Raw genomic sequence first — 18,307 nt, 5'->3', positions numbered from 1 at the left:
AATTGGTATTCCAGAGGAGGAAGAGAGAGGGAAAGGTGCTGAAGGGGTACTTGAAGAAATCATAGCTAGAACTTCCCTGATCTGGGGAAGGAAAAAGGCATTGAAATCCAAGAGGCACAGAGAACTCCCTTCAGACATAACTTGAATCGATCTTTTGCACAACATATCATAGTGAAACTGGCAAAATACAAGGATAAGGAGAAAATTCTGAAAGCAGCCAGGGATAAACATGCTCTAACATATAAAGGGAGACCGATAAGACTAGTGACAGATCTCTCTACTGAAACTTGGCAGGCCAGAAAGGAATGGCAGGAAATCTTCAATGTGATGAACAGAAAAAATATGCAGCCAAGAATCCTCTATCCAGCAAATCTGTCATTTAGAATAGAAGGAGAGATAAAGGTCTTCCCAAACAAACAAAAACTGAAGGAATTCATCACCACTAAACCAGCCCTACAAGAGATCCTAAGGGGGATCCTGTGAGACAAAGTACCAGAGACATCACTACAAGCATGAAACCTATGGACATCACAATGACTCTAAACCCATATCTTTCTATAATAACACTGAATGTAAATGGACTAAATGCACCAACCAAAAGACATAGGGTATCAGAATGGATAAAAAAACAAGACCCATCTATTTGCTGTCTACAAGAGACTCATTTTAGATCTGAGGACACCTTTAGAATGAGAGTGAGGGGATGGAGAACTATTTATCATGCTACTGGAAGCCAAAAGAAAGCTGGAGTAGCCATACTTATATCAGACAAACTAGACTTTAAATTAAAGGCTGTAACAAGAGATGAAGAAGGGCATTATATAATCATTACAGGGTCTATCCATCAAGAAGAACTAACAATTATAAATGTCTATGTGCCGAATACAGGAGCCCCCAAATATATAAAACAATTACTCACAAACATAAGCAACCTTATTGACAAGAATGTGGTAATTGCAGGGGACTTTAATACCCCACTTACAACAAGGGATAGATCATCTAGACACATGATCAATAAAGAAACAAGGGCCCTGAATGATACACTGGATCAGATGGACTTGACAGATATATTTAGAACTCTGCATCCCAAAGCAACAGAATATACTTTCTTCTCGAGTGCACATGGAACATTCTCCAAGAAAGATCACATACTGGGTCACAAAACAGCCCTTCATAAGTATACAAGAATTGAGATCATACCATGCATACTTTCGGACCACAATGCTATGAAGCTTGAAATCAACCACAGGAAAAAGTCTGGAAAACCTCCAAAAGCATGGAGGTTAAAGAACACCCTACTAAAGAATGAATAGGTCAACCAGGCAATTAGAGAAGAAATTAAAAATTATATGGAAACAAACGAAAATGAAAATACAACAATCCAAACGCTTTGGGATGCAGCGAAGGCAGTCCTGAGAGGAAAATACATTGCAATCCAGGCCTATCTCAAGAAACAAGAAAAATCCCAAATACAAAATCTAACAGCACACCTAAAGGAAATAGAAGCAGAGCAGCAAAGACACCCCAAACCCAGCAGAAGAAGAGAAATAATAAAGATCAGAGCAGAAATAAACAATATAGAATCTAAAAAAACTGTACAGCAGATCAATGAAACCAAGAGTTTGTTTTTTGAAAAAATAAACAAAATTGATAAACCTCTAGCCAGGCTTCTCAAAAAGAAAAGGGAGATGACCCAAATACATAAAATCATGAATGAAAATGGAATTATTACAACCAATCCCTCAGAGATACAAACAATTATCAGGGAATACTATGAAAAATTATATGCCAACAAACTGGACAACCTGGAAGAAATGGACAAATTCCTAAATACCCACACACTTCCAAAACTCAAACAGACCCATAACCAGCAAAGAAATTGAATCGGTTATCAAAAATCTCCCAAGTAAGAGTCCAGGACCAGATGGCTTCCCTGGGGAATTCTACCAGACATTTAAAGCAGAGATAATACCTATCCTTCTCAAGCTATTCCAAAAAATAGAAAGGGAAGGAAAACTTCCAGACTCATTCTATGAAGCCAGTATTACTTTGATTCCTAAACCAGACAGAGACCCAGAAACCCAGTAAAAAAAAAAAACTACAGGCCAATATCCCTGATGAATATGGATGCAAAAATTCTCAATAAGATACTAGCAAATTGAATTCAACAGCTTATAAAAAGAATTATTCACCATGATCAAGTGGGATTCATTCCTGGGATGCAGGGCTGGTTCAACATTCGCAAATCAATCAAGGTATTACATCACATTAATAAAAGAAAAGATAAGAACCATATGATCCTGTCAATTAATGCAGAAAAAGCATTTGACAAAATTCAGCATCCTTTCTTAATAAAAACCCTCAAGAAAGTCGGGATAGAAGGAACATAAACATCATAAAAACCATTTATGAAAAGCCCACAGCTAACATCATCCTCAATGGGGAAAAACTGAGTGCTTTCCCCCTGTGATCAGGAACACGACAGGATGTCCACTCTCCCCGCTGTTGTTTAACATAGTGCTGGAAGTTCTAGCATCAGCAATCAGACAAGAAAAGGAAATCAAAGGCATCAAAATTGGCAAAGATGAAGTCAAGCTTTCACTTTTTGCAGATGACATGATATTATACATGGAAAACCCGAAAGACTCCACCAAAAGTCTGCTAGAACTGATACATGAATTCAGCAAAGTTGCAGGACACAAAATCAATGTACAGAAAGCAGTTGCATTCTTATACACTAATAATGAAGCAACAGAAAGACAAAGAAACTGATCCATTCACAACTGCACCAAGAAGCATAAAATACGTACAAATAAATCTAACCAAAGATGTACAAGATCTGTATGCTGAAAACTATAGAAAGCTTATGAAGGAAATTGAAGAAGATATAAAGAAATGGAAAAACATTCCGTGCTCATGGGTTGGAAGAATAAATATTGTTAAAATGTCAATACTACCCAAAGCTATCTACACATTCAATGCAATCCCAGTCAAAATTGCACCAGCATTCTTCTCAAAGCTAGAACAAGCAATCCTAAAATGCATATGGAACCACAAAAGGCCCCGAATAGCCAAAGTAATTTTGAAGTAGACCAAAGCAGGAGGCATCACAATCCCAGACTTTAGCCTCTACTACAAAGCTGTCATCATCAAGACAGCATGGTATTGGCACAAAAACAGACACATAGACCAATGGAATAGAATAGAAACCCCAGAACTAGACCCACAAACGTATGGCCAACTCATCTTTGACAAAGCAGGAAAGAATATCCAATGGAAAAAAGACAGTCTCTTTAACAAATGGTGCTGGGAGAACTGGACAGCAACATGCAGAAGAATGAAACGAGACCACTTTCTTACACCATTCACAAAAATAAACTCAAAATGGATAAAGGACCTCAATGTGAGACAGGAAACCATCAAAACCCTAGAGGAGAAAGCAGGAAAAGACCTCTCTGACCTCAGCCGCAGCAATTTCTTACTTGACGCATCCCCAAAAGCAAGGGAATTAAAAGCAAAAATGAACTATTGGGACCTCATGAAGATAAAAAGCTTCTGCACAGCAAAGGAAACAATCAACAAAACTAAAAGGCAACCAACGGAATGGGAAAAGATATTTGCAAATGACATATCAGACAAACGGCTAGTATCCAAAATCTATAAAAAGCTCACCAAACTCCACACCCAAAAAACAAATAATCCAATGAAGAAATGGGCAGAAAACATGAAAAGACACTTCTCTAAAGAAGACATCCGGATGGCCAACAGGCACATGAAAAGATGCTCAACATCGCTCCTCATCAGGGAAATACAAATCAAAACCACACTCAGATATCACCTCACGCAGTCAGAGTGGCCAAAATGAACAAATCAGGAGACTATAGATGCTGGAGAGGATGTGGAAAAACGGGAACCCTCTTGCACTGTTGGTGGGAATGCAAATTGGTGCAGCCACTCTGGAAAGCAGTGTGGAGGTTCCTCTAAAAATTAAAAATAGACCTACCCTATGACCCAGCAGTAGCACTGCTAGGAATTTACCCAAGGGATACAGGAGTACTGATGCATAGGGGCACTTGTACCCCAATGTTTATAGCGGCACTCTCAACAATAGCCAAATTATGCAAAGAGCCTAAATGTCCATCAACTGATGAATGGATAAAGAAATTGTGGTTTATATACACAATGAAGTACTACATGGCAATGAGAAAGAATGAAATATGGCCCTTTGTAGCAACGTGGATGGAACTGCAGAGTGTGATGCTAAGTGAAATAAGCCCATACAGAGAAAGACAGATACCATATGGTTTCACTCTTATGTGGATCCTGAGAAACTTAACAGAAACCCATGGGGGAGGGGAAGGAAAAAAAAAAAAAAGGTTAGAGTGGGAGAGAGCCAAAGCATAAGAGACTCTTAAAAACTGAGAACAAACTGAGGGTTGATGGGGGGTGGGAGGGAGGGTAGGGTAGGTGATGGGTATTGAAGAGGGCAGCACTGGGTGTTGTATGGAAACCAATTTGACAATAAATTTCATATATTAAACAAAAAAGTATTTAAACATGATAAAAGCATTTTCTCAAATACTATACTGGCAAAGGTATGCTGAATGAAGGGTTCATTTTATCACCTCTTTTCTGAGTACATTAAACAAGCAGCCTCTGCATGAGGAAAAAACCATAACCTTTTGATAAATCTTGGTAAAGCTTTTTAGTGGATCTTCCAGAAACTGAGGCAGAGTGATGGTACTGGCTGGTTAGGTCAGTGACTCTACCTGCCAGTCAAGTGGTTTCCAATTATTGGCTATGAACAAAACTGAAAGGCTATAATCAAGTTGTCAGTTGATAGACCACTAAAAATAACATTTTTGATAATTAATCAACATATCACTTTTGGCTCATATATAAAAAGTCTGTAAAGAATGGAGTGATATTTCTATATCAAAATTATATACATTGCAGCAAAATTAGTACTCAATTAGGAGCTATTAATTACATTAATATTTAATGTAATTAAATATTACATTGAGTGGAAAAGCACCACTCATGTTGTTGACAGGTACATTTCCACAAAATTTTACATTTTTTTAAGAAATTTGAAACATATTGATGTTCTTTTGAACAATTATGCTTTAATAATTGTAGTGATAGATATGTTTTAACACTTAAACATTTTTGTGCAGAGAAATCTAAAGACAAAACTTTTTAAGAGTAAAAATATTAAGATAAAATTATGATGAGTAGTGGTAATTGAAATATAAATTCAAGGAGATAAAAAAAAAGTAACATGAGCTTCCTGATAGTTAAACATGAGCTTTTTAATCTATTTTTCAAAACAGAGATAGTGGCTAACATATTACTAGGATATTCTAATTTCACTTAAAAGATACACTTTCAAGACTGTTAAAATTTTTTATTTTAAACGTCAATATTTACAACACACTGGAAACACTGTACTCTGCAATTATTTATTCTTTTCAGGAAAATTTCTAGATATCAACTTCAAAATATAAAAGGTATACATATTTTCAAATCCTTTTAGGAGGTAAGTGTGAAAATTTTTGAAGACCACTGTTCAGTCTGTAAAAGTGTAGCATTTTGCGGGCAGGGCCTATGTTTTAATCACCTTTGTACTCATAGAGCCAAAAATAATATCTTAAACCAACTGGGTATTCAAGAAATGTTTGGTAAATGAATATGTGAATGAATATAGCTTTTAATTAAATACTGTTTTCTTAATTAAGTGTTGTTTTAAGCCCTAGTTCACTGATTTTCTGCACTGAGAACAGCCTATCTTTCAAAAAGCTCAGAAATCAAGTCATTTGTAAAGACTTGATTTAAATGAAGTGGTGTAAGTATGACTCTAAAGGGAAGTGAAAATACTTATATAACACAATAGGTAATACAACTTAGAAGAAACTAAGGTATACCTTTCTTCAAATATACTATTTTGGTTAAATACAATCATCTTTTTAGACACTGTAGCTAATGGTATAAGATACTCATGATGGAAACTACTAGAATAACTAGAATGGGTTAACAAATAAGTACAGATTGTTATAGAATATACTGCTTAACACTTAATTACATTTATTACAAATAATGCAAAAAAGCAACCACATGTAACTAAGATTACTTAAATCCCTGTATACAGCATACAAACTCTCACACAAATACTACCACCAATAAACTGATATGTGTTTTATTCAGGCATGGAGTATCGATTTGAAAATTAAAAGCCCTGAAAAGAATCCAAAAGATAAAACCTTCCAAATGAAATTAACTTCAAGGTTCATTTAAAGTAATAAGGTTTGATTTTATCACTTGCAATCATCCTACTTTAAAGGAATTTCCCAAAGGTTTATAGGAAAATAATCTCTATATTCAAATAATAATTCATAGTGTATTTTATTTTTTTAAATATTTATTTATTTTGAGAGAGAGTGTGTGAGCAGAGGAGGCACAGAGAGAAACACAGAATCGGAAGCAGCCTCCAGTCTCAGAGCTTGACATGTGACCCAAACTCAAACCGCGAGATCATGACCTGAGCCAAAGTCAGACGCTAAGCCACCCAGGCGCCCCAATAGTGTATTCTAAATAACACTTATTCTTGTAAAACCCCTTTGGATATTACACACTTGAGTTTTAGTAGACAGCTGTTTTGTTTTACCTACTCAATATTCTTTCCCTTTTGACAACAGAATCCCTCTATCCAGTGGAGAACCCATCCCATCTGGTTTGGGTAGAGTTTATACCATTAATCCCAACCTTTATCCCTGCACCAAAACCTCCAGAAGTGAATATCCTGCACAAACTTGTCAGAATATTCCACTCTCTGGCCACAGTGATTGTTTTAGAGATGGACACATGATCCAGGCTTGGCCAGTAAGAGTTCTCACAAGGATTTTTGTCAGAGCTCAAGGAAAAGATGTTCTTTCTCTCTTTAAATTTTTTCTTAATGTTCATTTTTGAGAGAGAGGTGGACAGAGTGTGAGCCGGGGAGGGGCAGAGAGAGAGGGAGACAGAATCCGAAGCAGGCTCCAGGCTCTGAGCTGTCAGCACAGAGCCCGACGTGGGGCTCAAACCCACAAACAGTGAGATCATGACCTGAGCCGAAGTTGCTTAACCAACTGAGCCACCCAGGCATCCCCCTCTTTTTCTAACAGTGTGAAGTGTAAGGACCATCAAAATCTGGGGCTGTCAGTAAGGCTATCATTGCTACCACTTGAAGAAATCCCAACAGATATTGAAACCAATACAGCAAAAATCAAATCCAACAAATGGAGAGTAGAAAGGAGGTGGGGGGGGGGGGGACCACGGGGAAGGGCAGAGAGGGTCCAAGCCCTAAAGACGCTTGAACATCCTACATCTAGCCTGAAACCATTAGATCTCCCACCTATGTGAACCCATCACCATGTTTTTCTATGCACATTTTCCCCTGGGGGAAGGGAATCACTCTTGGTTAAAAAGCACTGGTTTAGTGTCACCACTTTTTTAATACAAAACTTAGACCCAAGAGAAAACCAAATATATCAGCAATTTCCAGATTAGTCTGCATGTTCCTAACACAGGTCTTCCCAATAATTTATTAAGTTACAATTGTTTTGGGATTTTACTGCTAAATGCTTTAATATAGAAGGGTCACAATGTCCTCAGGGTCAAAATAGCCTACTGCAAGTTTAAAGTAGTTAATAATTTTCCCAAAGTTCAATACCTAGTAAATACAGAGCTAAGACCTGAACCATCATAGTGTAGTTTTTCCCTTTACACTGTATTCTTCATGAAGCAGGAGTTCTCTATTTCCCCTCCCCAAAGTCATTACTTCTATTGTAGCTCTGGAATAAAATCACAAAAAAATGCATTATGGGTGGATGTCTATTGCACTTTTTATATATTTAAAAACAGACAACCTGTGGCACCTGGCTGGCTCAGGTCAGTAGAGCATCCAACTCCTAATCTCAGGGTCATGAGTTTGAACCCCACATTGGGTGTAGAAATTTCTTTAAAAAAAATAGAAATGAAAGTAGGCAACCTGAATGTCCAACAATGAAAAACTGGTAAAACAAATTATATGAATAATATATAACTTTAGTATCTACTTAAAATGAACATGTGTAGCAATATTTACCACTTTGTTAATATGTTACAATAATGGTTAAGTGAGAATTATAAAAAATACATGATCCTATTTTTAAAAAAGAAATGTGCAGTTGTACAAATATATGTATTTCACAAAATCTGATAATATTAACACCATAAAGTTGACAATGATGACTTTGAATGGGAGATTATATCTCAGGGGATTTGTCTGCATTCTACTTTTCAACAATGAACACAATTTCTTATACAAAAAGTATTTTTAAAGATTCCTTTATCAAATGTATTAATATACAAAAGTCATAAAAGATAAAACAGAGTCCCTTTAATAACAATGACAGCACTAAACATGTCATGGTGGATTACACAGAGTTATGCTTCCAGGTTTATCATTTGAGCCTGCTTCATGGTATATCTAAACAGTTCACTGTCAGAGTCCCACTGAGCCAATTTACTTAACTCCATCTGTGAAACCTTACAATAATCTTTATTGAAAATTCTTTGCAGTAGCTAACCTCCTTGTAAGCCTCTTTGTTCCTAAAACTAAGAGACAACACTACCAATTGAAGCATAAAGAGATACAAAGAATTTACAAATTATCGATACTTAAAACTATCCAATAGCAAAGGACAAAAGGCAGTGTGTTTTGGGATTTGTTTTTGTTTTTTTAACATAAATGACCCTCTCTTCTTTACCAGGCTTTATAAAGCTCCTATCTTGAAAGCCAACAAGGCAATTCCAGCCTCTCCTGGAAGGAGATAGTTAAAACTCTGATAGTTTTAAACCTACAGTACCTGGTTTCTTTCTCTGCATGAATTTTAGTATTATAAGTCACTGAGTGCTTGTATCGTGTCAACACGATACAAAGTGTTGACAGGTACCAAAGGAATATAAAGATAAATAAGACATACATACAGTCCAGGAAAGATAAGAACAGTATAGAACATGCATCCACTGCTTATGTACCCCAGTGCTCTTTTTCCAATCTACAAGGAAGCAAGGTCAATTACATGCAGAGATGAGTTACTGGTCACATGTGTATATGCAGCTGGGAGCATCTTTCCAATCTAAATTGTAATTCATTACATCACAGTGCTATTTGTGGCTTTTATTTTGTCTATGTATGACCTCTGGTTCAAAATGAGACACTTCAACCTTTATGACCAACATTATGTCCCAGGGTAGCCAAGAGCTTGCCTCCGATTTACCTGGCTCTCAGCTGTTCTTAATAGAGTCCAGATCTCTCATAAGGTTCCAAATGAATTTACTCAGTCTTCACACCTGCAACATTGGGCATCTTTGCAACAGCAAGGCAAGTAAGTTTAGCACAATTTACTCCTTTTGGTCTGATTCTGCCAGTCAATGACTAAGTCTAAGAAGTTAATATGTTGTCTATAATGTGTTCATGAGTCTCACATTTTAAGCAAAGCCTGTACTTTGATTTGTTGGACATAATGTTGAGGACAGTTTTAATGTTTTTATAATCACCACATATTATTCATGTACAAAGACCAATTTTTTTAAAATTTTAAAATATGACTTAACTTTTTCCCGTATGCCTAGCCAGCTAGCTGATAGTTTTAAACCTAAAGTAACTGGTTTCATTTCATCTAAAGCCAAGGAAACAGAACAACTCTCCCATAGCTAAAAATATATATACTAAGAATAATAAGCTAACTTTCATTGAATGTTAACATGTGCCAGGAATTATATGAACTAATTAAATCCTCATAATAATCCTATCAAATATACTCTTTTTATCCTCATTTAAGAAAACTGGGACACAAAATTAAGCAACCCACCCTCAGATCTCCATATCCAGATGGTGCAGAAATGGACTCCAACCCATACTGTTTAACTCCAAAGCCCAAGTTACAGATTATGCTGCACTTCCACCCTTGTCCTCCCTGCTTTCTAGGACAAAGAAGCAACAAACAAACAAAAAACTCTTAATATCACAATAGTCACAATAACTGGTAAAGGAGCAAAATTTGAAATCACAACTCCACACAAAACGAAAAAAAAAAAAATTTGTTCAGTAAATGAATGAATGGATGGAACATACGGGACCTAAACCTGGCAAGGAAAAGTATTGGGGCCAGTCTTTGCAAGAACAATGAAACCTACAACTTCCAAGTAAAAACCTCTGGTATTCTAAGCAGCAATGACACTGACAAAATCTTGCCTAGAATCACTTTGCCATTCAAGAACAGACAACAACATACATCCTTCCCCTTAACCAGCACAAATGCTCTAACTCCAGCATGTAACAAAAAAAGATTCTGAAAACCAGCTCTAGTATAACCAAAAGGGGGAAAAAAAAAAAAAAAAAAGTTGAGTTGAGAAATCAGACACGTGATTCTAAAGCAGTCACTAGCTGTGTGATCTCCTGCAAGCCAGTTTTCCCTTCTGGGTCTAAATTACCTCATTGGTACAGTCAGGAGTTTTAAAATTAACTTGTGATTTTCAGCTCTAATAAGATGTGAACACTTTGGGAAAGGAAAACTCCTGGAAAATTCAGAAAAGGCTTGCGTATACATTTAAAACACTGTTAACGATGGGATCCTTGGCGAGAACGTACACTTCTAAGCTGCCACTAGCCCTGGTTGGAACGTGACACAGACTGGCTTCCAGGCCCTTGACACTCTGAGAGCAAGGTCAATCCCTGGTTTCAACAATTTCTGAGGGCTCCTGCATTAAACCCCAGCGTGTACTGTAGTCCAAATCAGCAACCCAGGGATAAAAGCAGCGGGGGGGGGGGGGGGGGGGGGGGGGGGGGAGGCGAATGCACTATTCCAGGTCATCATAAACCTTAGCCCAGATCCCTCGGACTACAGAATGAGGCCCAGAGAGTGCAAGCGCCTTGCCTCACGATACACAGCAGTTAGCCGCGAGGTGGAAACTAGAATGTCTTATGTCCCGGCTTCCCGCGCCGCTCTCCTTCCCAAGCGAAGCAGGAGGGAGTGGGGTGCAGACGACCGCAGGGGCCCCGCACAGACCGCAGGGCGCGGCGGGGACGTCCCGGGGTTACCTGTGTCGGCCCCCGCCCCGGCATGCAGCAGTCTGACCTCCGACCCGCACCCGTCTCCGCCGGGCCTGCCCCGCACCACCTGCCGCAGGAGCAGCCGCATGCGCCGCGCGGCCGGGCCGCCGTGGCAGCCGGGCGCCCCGAGGAGCAGAAGCCGGGACTGCATGGGGCCGGACGTGTTGCCGGGGCAGGGGAGCGGGTCCCGCGCAAGCCGCGTCCGGGACGGGCAGCGTGAGGCGGCACGGCGAGCGGGACAGGAAGCGGCTCCGCGCTGCGTCCGCCGGAAACTCCTTCCCCCGGCGCGGCCGGCTCGGCAGTCTCGGGCCGGCCGGACCCCAAGCGGACGGAGGGAGTCCGAGAAGCGCGAGCCCGGGAAGCCCGCGCCCGCCGTCGAGGGACGACCCGGAGCAGGTGCGGCTGAGCGCTGAGTCCTGCAGGCCGCCCGGGTGCCTCTGCGGCGGAGCTGGGGGGACTTGGCTCTGGTGCGGGCCTCGCCCGCACCTGCGTCGGTTCACCTGGCTTCACCAGGCCGGCTTCCAGTCGTTCCCCTGTAGTCCTGTAAACTCGGAGTTCAGGAAATGCCCCCGGGTACTAGGACTGTTTAATGGTGTGACTCTTCAGATGCTTTTACCAAGTCTTCCCTTCCTTTCTTGGTTAATGGCCCAGTCTTATTATATTGCCCTTTTCCTGTAGGCTGCTTCAAATCCTTTTCAGAAATTGAGTCCGTACCCTGGAGATTGTGGGAACTCTCACCTATTTCCATGCATTGTAACCATACCTGTGTTTCCATACAGCATTTGAAAGCCTTGTCCTTTATCTTTTTTTTTTCCTGTATGCTTGTTGTCTTGTATTTTATTTTTTTTAAATTTTTTTTAACGTTTATGTATTTTTGAGACAGAGAGACAGACAAAGCATGAATGGGGGAGGGTCAGAGAGAGGGAGACACAGAATCTGAAACAGGCTTCAGGCTCTGAGCTGTGAGCACAGAGCCCGACGCGGGGCTCGAACCCACGGACCGTGAGATCATGACCTGAGCCGAAGTGGGAAGCTTAACCGACTGAGCCACCCAGGCGCCCCTGTTGTCTTGTATTTTAAAGCCAAAACTCACATCTTGGTGATTTATACAAATTGTCAAAATGTCAGAAAGGACCCAAATCAAGTACTTGTTCAGTCATTCTGCGGTGGAAGTGTTATATAAACATAATTTATGTCATTAGTAAGAGAAAAAAGTAGGACACTGGTTAAAGCTGACTCCCTGTCACACATGCCAAAGGCAGAAGAGGTCCTACCACAAAGCAGACTAATCCTAATATCTCCAAATGTCTCCACAGCATCTCCAAAATGTCAGGAGTGAATTGGCCAATGCAAAATGTTTAAATCAGGTTACTCCAAACCAACAACAAACCAAAAGAATGCAGAAGGCTTCACTTGCAGTTAGAGGCCTTGGTAATTCTGGAGTTGTCCCTATCTGTAAATCTATATTGAGCACCTGCCGTGTCATAACCCTGTGACAGGTGCTGAGAGGTGATGGGTGGCTGTAAAAGAAAAACAGTGCTGGATAAAGGCTTTGTGCATCTTGTCGAGGCCTTGGACCTAAAGGGTGAAGGCTGAAACAGGCTTCTAACCTAGTTAAGGCGCTGAAAATCAAGGTAAATGTTTGCATAGTACATTGCAACATGGTTTCATATGCATGTTCTCCTATAATCTTCACTACAGCCCTATGAGACTGCTAGGAGAAAAGGACAGAAATGTAAGATGTAGGAGTTTATGAAATGTTTTTCCCACTTTGAGTTCATACTGTGTGCCAGGTATTATGCTGAATACTTCAAAGCATTACTTCATTTCACACAGGCCTTTATTATCTATCCTGTTTCATAGGTGAAGAAACTGAGGCTGGAGAAATTAAGTTCCTTGATTAGGACATCTCTACTTAATCTTACTGGAATCCAGTGCACACTTGAAACAGTGCAAAAACAATGTAAGGTAATTTAGCAAAGTGTTAAAAGCTCTTGGAGTCGAGGCAATGGGGAAATCAATACAGGTTTACAAACAACATTTTTCAAGCAACTGTGGTATAAATGGTACCCTTCTGGGTACTATGTAGTCATGGGCTCACATCAAGTGCAGAAGACAAATACACAAATGAGTTATAATACAATGTGTAGGATACTACATGTTTAGGATGTTTAGACTCAAGGTACTCTGGGCTAGAGTGCTTCACTCTAGGTCAGTGAGGTTTCACAGAGAATTTAATGATTAAAATGGGTCTTGAAGGATAGTTGAGATCTTTTCAAGTGGAGAAAAGGGCAAGGCATATCTGGCAGTAGGAAAAGCATGGACAAAGGTACAGAAAGCTGGATATACACGGCAAGACTGAGAATCAGTGATTCACTGTGTCTGGAGGTCAAGTACATAAAAGTTTGTAGAGATGAGCCTGGAAAGAGAAATTGGGGCCATGTTGTATGTGAGGTGAAAGAGTTTACATATTAACCTCCAGGAAATGGGAAAATGAAGATATTTTAGAGTGACAGATCTGCAATATGAGGGGAAATTTGAGCCAGAGAAAAAATGACACCTGAGCTTTACGTTGAATTCCACTTTAGATTTGGATAAACAAAGAAGTGGGTATAGAGCAGAAGCAGGGGCTTGGAGTCCTGACAAGCATTGTCAATTTATAGGGACAAAGAGACCAGCCAGGTGAAAAAGGCATAATCTTAGGAGAGCACGAGTGGGGTAGGAAAAGATTATACAATGAAAAACCTTGAAAGGCTTGATGAGGTTGGAAAGTTGGACTTCATCATATAGGTAGATTGGGTCCCCTGGTTGTTTTGATCATGTTTTAGATATGAAATGAATTGTGAATTGAATAAGTAAGAAAGGAAGCATCAAATTCTAGCTATGTGGCAGTAAAAATAGTCTCTGCTTGAAACAGTGAACCCCAGCTGGTGGCAATGAGTCTGAATGGGGAAAAGTAGACCTCAGCAATGTTTGAAAGATAAACCAAAGGTCCTTGATTTAAAAAGACGTCTATCACAACCTCTGTGTAATTTCTCTCAAATTCTCACTAAAATAACTGGTCACATACTTTAAAAAAAAAAAAAAAAGCCAAGCTACCAAAAACTGGGATTGTTAACCTTTTTCCAGAGTCCAGAAGAAATATTTTTCCTACCATATTAATCTAACTCATTGGAAAATTCATTTAATAATCTATAATATATATTATAATCTATAATATATAATATAATCTAATAATGCTAATAATGTTAATAATTATTAATATTAATAATAATCTAATAATGCTATATCTTATTTTTAAAAGGTAGGTGCTTCATCCCTCCTTACTGTTCACCCTCCTGGGAAATCACAGGTCTGCACCTGTGCTTCCCAAAATTCAGTGTGCATCCTGATCATCTGGAGAACTTGTTAAACTATAGATTCTCAGGCTTCACTCCCCACCCTGAGATTCTGACTTAGTAGGTCTGAAAAGGCCCAAGAATGTGCATTCTTGGCAATACCTATAAGAGATAACCTGCATGCCACACATTTTAGTCATAAAACTAGATAACAGTTCTCTCCATTGTTTTGTTTTGCTTTAAGTCTGTCCCACCTATTCATCCTCTTCAGCACTTTTTCTAAAACAATTCCTGAGTGCTCTCCCCTTATCCACAACAAAATAAAATAAAATAAAATAAAATAAAATAAAATAAAATAAAATAAAATAAAATAAAATAAAATAAAAACTGAACGGGGAATTGGAGAAGAGAGGAAAGAACAGGTGATGGCCCCTTTATATCATGAAATGATTTTAGACAAGGACATGGCAAGAATAGCAGCCCTGAGAAGACTTTAAACTGGAGAGTTCTTGAACTCCCATCTATTCAGAGAATAGGAAGGAACCCAACAGAACCACAAGATCCATACCCTGCTAGATCTTAAGATCTGTGAAGGGGATTCCACCAACACACAAGGGAACAAACGAGGGCCAAAGACAATTTGACCAGTCTGTCTGCTGGCAAACACCAGGTCAGGCTAGGTAGAACATTCTGTATCCAAAATTAAGTAAAAAAGAGGGTAATGGAATCCATTTTAAAAATAGTATACTATGGAACAAAGAAAATAAAATAGCGTGTCAATTTAGGAGGTACATAAATCACTGAAAATTTATTACCCTGCTGAGGGGGGAAAATGCCACTTGCCATGGTTAAGGATACAAGAATACATAGCCTTTATGAAATAAAAGTGAGCAAGAACATGAGAAGTTGAGAGAGAGATGAAAAGGGTAAGAAAGGGTAAGAAAGATAAACTAGAAGAACCCCCACCCCCTGCAAACACTTAATGCTGGAAAAAATAGTTTAAAGCAGCACTTAAAATGAACTTGGAAGCTTATGAGAAAGTAGGGAAAATTCTGTAAATCGACGAATAAATCTGGGAGGAAGAGTCTGGGAGGGTGAGGAATCACCAAAGGTGCTGGATGCCCTGAAAACCTCTACTGTCCCAGGTGCCTATAGCTTTAGGTGACACACAGGACAGGGAGTGGACTAAAGACCCCAGCATAAACCAGGACGGGAAAACGTCTACACAAATGGTAAACTAGGGGGGAAATTGCTGAGGTAGACAAAAAGCATCACATCTATCTGCTTGATTCTAGATAGATTTTTTTTCCTTAAGACTTTGTGGCTTCTGCCTGAAATTTAGATGGGTTTGATGCCTGAATATACAGGATTTGATTGCTATGAAGAAAAATATAAGCCATAATTTTAATTTAGATGGACTCAGTCATTATATAGGATATTTGCACAGCACAATTAATAAGCTCTATTTGATTAATGTACAAAAAAATGGCAAGCATAAGGTGAAGGGTGCACATTATCTGCCAGAATAAATAGAACATTAGAAATGAGTTATGTTAAAGGCTATAAAGCATGTTTCAACAAAAATCAAAGAACAGAGAACACAATTTCAGATCTTAATGCAATTAAGTGAGAAATCAATTTTATGACTTTTTTCAGATATAGATATGTTTCTGTGTACTCATGGGTCAAAAAAGAAAATAAAATTAGAAAACACTTGGCACTGAACAATAGTGAAAATGCCTCCTATTAAATCCTGTGATGTGCAGCTAAAGTTTTCCTGTACTTAGAGGCTAAAAATTTAATGGACTAACCTTTCAACTTAAAAAGTATGAAAAAGAATAACATATTAAATCCAAAGGAAGTTGAAAGAAGGAATATTAAAGACAAACAAAAATTAATGACATGGAAAGCAAAGATAAAAGAATAAGCAAAAACAAAATTTAGTTATGTGTAAAGACTAATTTTTGTAGCAGAAATAAAGTGAACTCAAGAGAAATGTTGGAAAATAAAGTTGAATAAGTCTCCCAGAAAACGGAACAGAAATATTAAGAAAAGAAAAAGAAAAGGTTTAAAAATTAAAGGATCAGTCCAGGAGTTCTAATATATGAGTTTCAGAGTTCAAGTTTCTGAAATAAAGAACAGAATGAACAGGGAAGGAAATCATCAAAATTCAAGAAAATTTCCCACAAATGAAGGAAGCAAGTGTTCAAATTAAAAGGGCTTAGCCAAAGGAAGCTGTTTGTGAAATTTCAGTAAACTGACAAGAAAGAAAAAATTTGCCAGCTTTCAGGAAGAAAAATCAGGCTTTATATCAAGAATTAAGAATCAGAATAGCATTGAACCTCCAAAGTCATACCCAAAAGGAAAAGAGGGAGACAATATAACCCCAGGTGCCTGTTTATTAAAGCATAACTAGGATGGCAATAAGGTAACTTTTTATTTTACTTTTGCGCTGAGTTAAAATACTTAAATTTTTTGAATGTTGAATGCATACATGGTGTATTTTTTATTTATGGGTACATTAGAGCAAGAAGTATACTCTCTATACATTACATCTGTTCCCAGGGAGATATTTGCCTGCTATAGCAATAGAGGAAGCCAGAAGACAATGAAGCAATGCCTTCAAAATTCTGAAAGAAAATTATTTTCAAGAATTATATACCCAGCCAAACTGTCAATTAAGAGTGAAGGTAGAAGAGAGACATTTCAGACATGTAAAAATCTCACAAACAATGTATTTCAATTCACCTTTTCTCAGGAAGAGAGAGAGGAAGCCAAGAAAGAGAAAGACATGTGACCTTGGGAGATAAAGATGTAGCACAGGGAAAAGGAAAAGGAGATTCCTAATTGACAGTGAAGAGAGATCCAAAGGAGATGGCTATGCGGCAGGCCAAAAGGCCATAGTCTCCATAGGATCTGGTTAGAGCATTCAAAGAGACTTCAAGAAAATCAAAGTCATTTAGTATTATCAAGAAAATAGAAAACAACCCTAGTTAGTTAATAAGGAAGCCATGAAAAACTAAATGAACAAATTATAAATTTCAAGGAAAATGGAATGTGCAGGAAAGGTAAAGGATAATATAGTATGTGGCTTAACTGTGACTGATATTTAGTAATGATAATAATATAAACATTGAATATTAAGCTAGCTGAAATTATAACTGCACTAATAAGATAGGAGGATAGTGACTGGTGAGGGCCGAGCTAAATTCCCATCTACTAAAGTAAAAAATCAATAGATAATGCCTAAAACTGAAAACTCAAGAAAACACCTAAAATTGAAAACTCACAAAGTAGCAATATAAGCATGTTGTAAGAGATATTAAGAGTTAAGATGACACCAAAAACCATAAAATACCTGGGAATAAATCTAACCAAAGAGGTGAAAAATCTATATGCTGAAAACTGTAGAAAGCTTATGAAAGAAATTGAAGAAGGCACAAAAAAATGGAAAAAGATTCCATGCTCCTGGATAGGAAGAACAAATTTTATAAAAATGTCAATACTACCCAAAGCAATCTACATATTCAATGCAATCCCTATCAAAATACACCAACATTCTTCACAGAGCTAGAACAAATAATCCTAAAATTTGTATTGAACTAGAAAAGGCCCCAAATAGCCAAATCAATCTTGAAAAAGAAAACCAAAGCAGGAGGCATCACAATCCCAGACTTCAAGCTATACTACAAAGCTGTAATTATCAAGACAGTATGGTACTGGCACAAAAACAGACACTCAGATCAATGGAACAGAATAGAGAACCCAGAAATGGACCTACAAACGTATGGCCAACTCATCTTTGACAAGGCAGGAAAGAATATCCAATGGAATA

General features: G+C 38.3%; 1 protein-coding gene across 1 annotated transcript in view; it reads right to left on the bottom strand.

Moving 5' to 3' along the window:
• VWA8 (von Willebrand factor A domain containing 8) overlaps positions 1-11,411 on the bottom strand; it is a 366,373-nt gene extending 354,962 nt beyond the window's left edge. The window contains exon 1 of the mRNA XM_043579664.1: positions 11,123-11,411. Within this exon, the coding sequence (XP_043435599.1) occupies positions 11,123-11,285 (163 nt within the window). The 5' untranslated portion in view covers positions 11,286-11,411. The remainder of the gene's footprint in view (positions 1-11,122) is intronic.
• Between the last annotated feature and the right edge of the window lie 6,896 nt (positions 11,412-18,307).

This window comes from Prionailurus bengalensis, chromosome A1 (assembly GCF_016509475.1).
Source record: "Prionailurus bengalensis isolate Pbe53 chromosome A1, Fcat_Pben_1.1_paternal_pri, whole genome shotgun sequence".
In the NCBI taxonomy this organism is placed as follows: domain Eukaryota; kingdom Metazoa; phylum Chordata; class Mammalia; order Carnivora; family Felidae; genus Prionailurus; species Prionailurus bengalensis.
The sequence above is the reverse complement of the archived record's forward strand: the minus strand, read 5'-3'. Positions and strand labels throughout refer to the sequence as shown.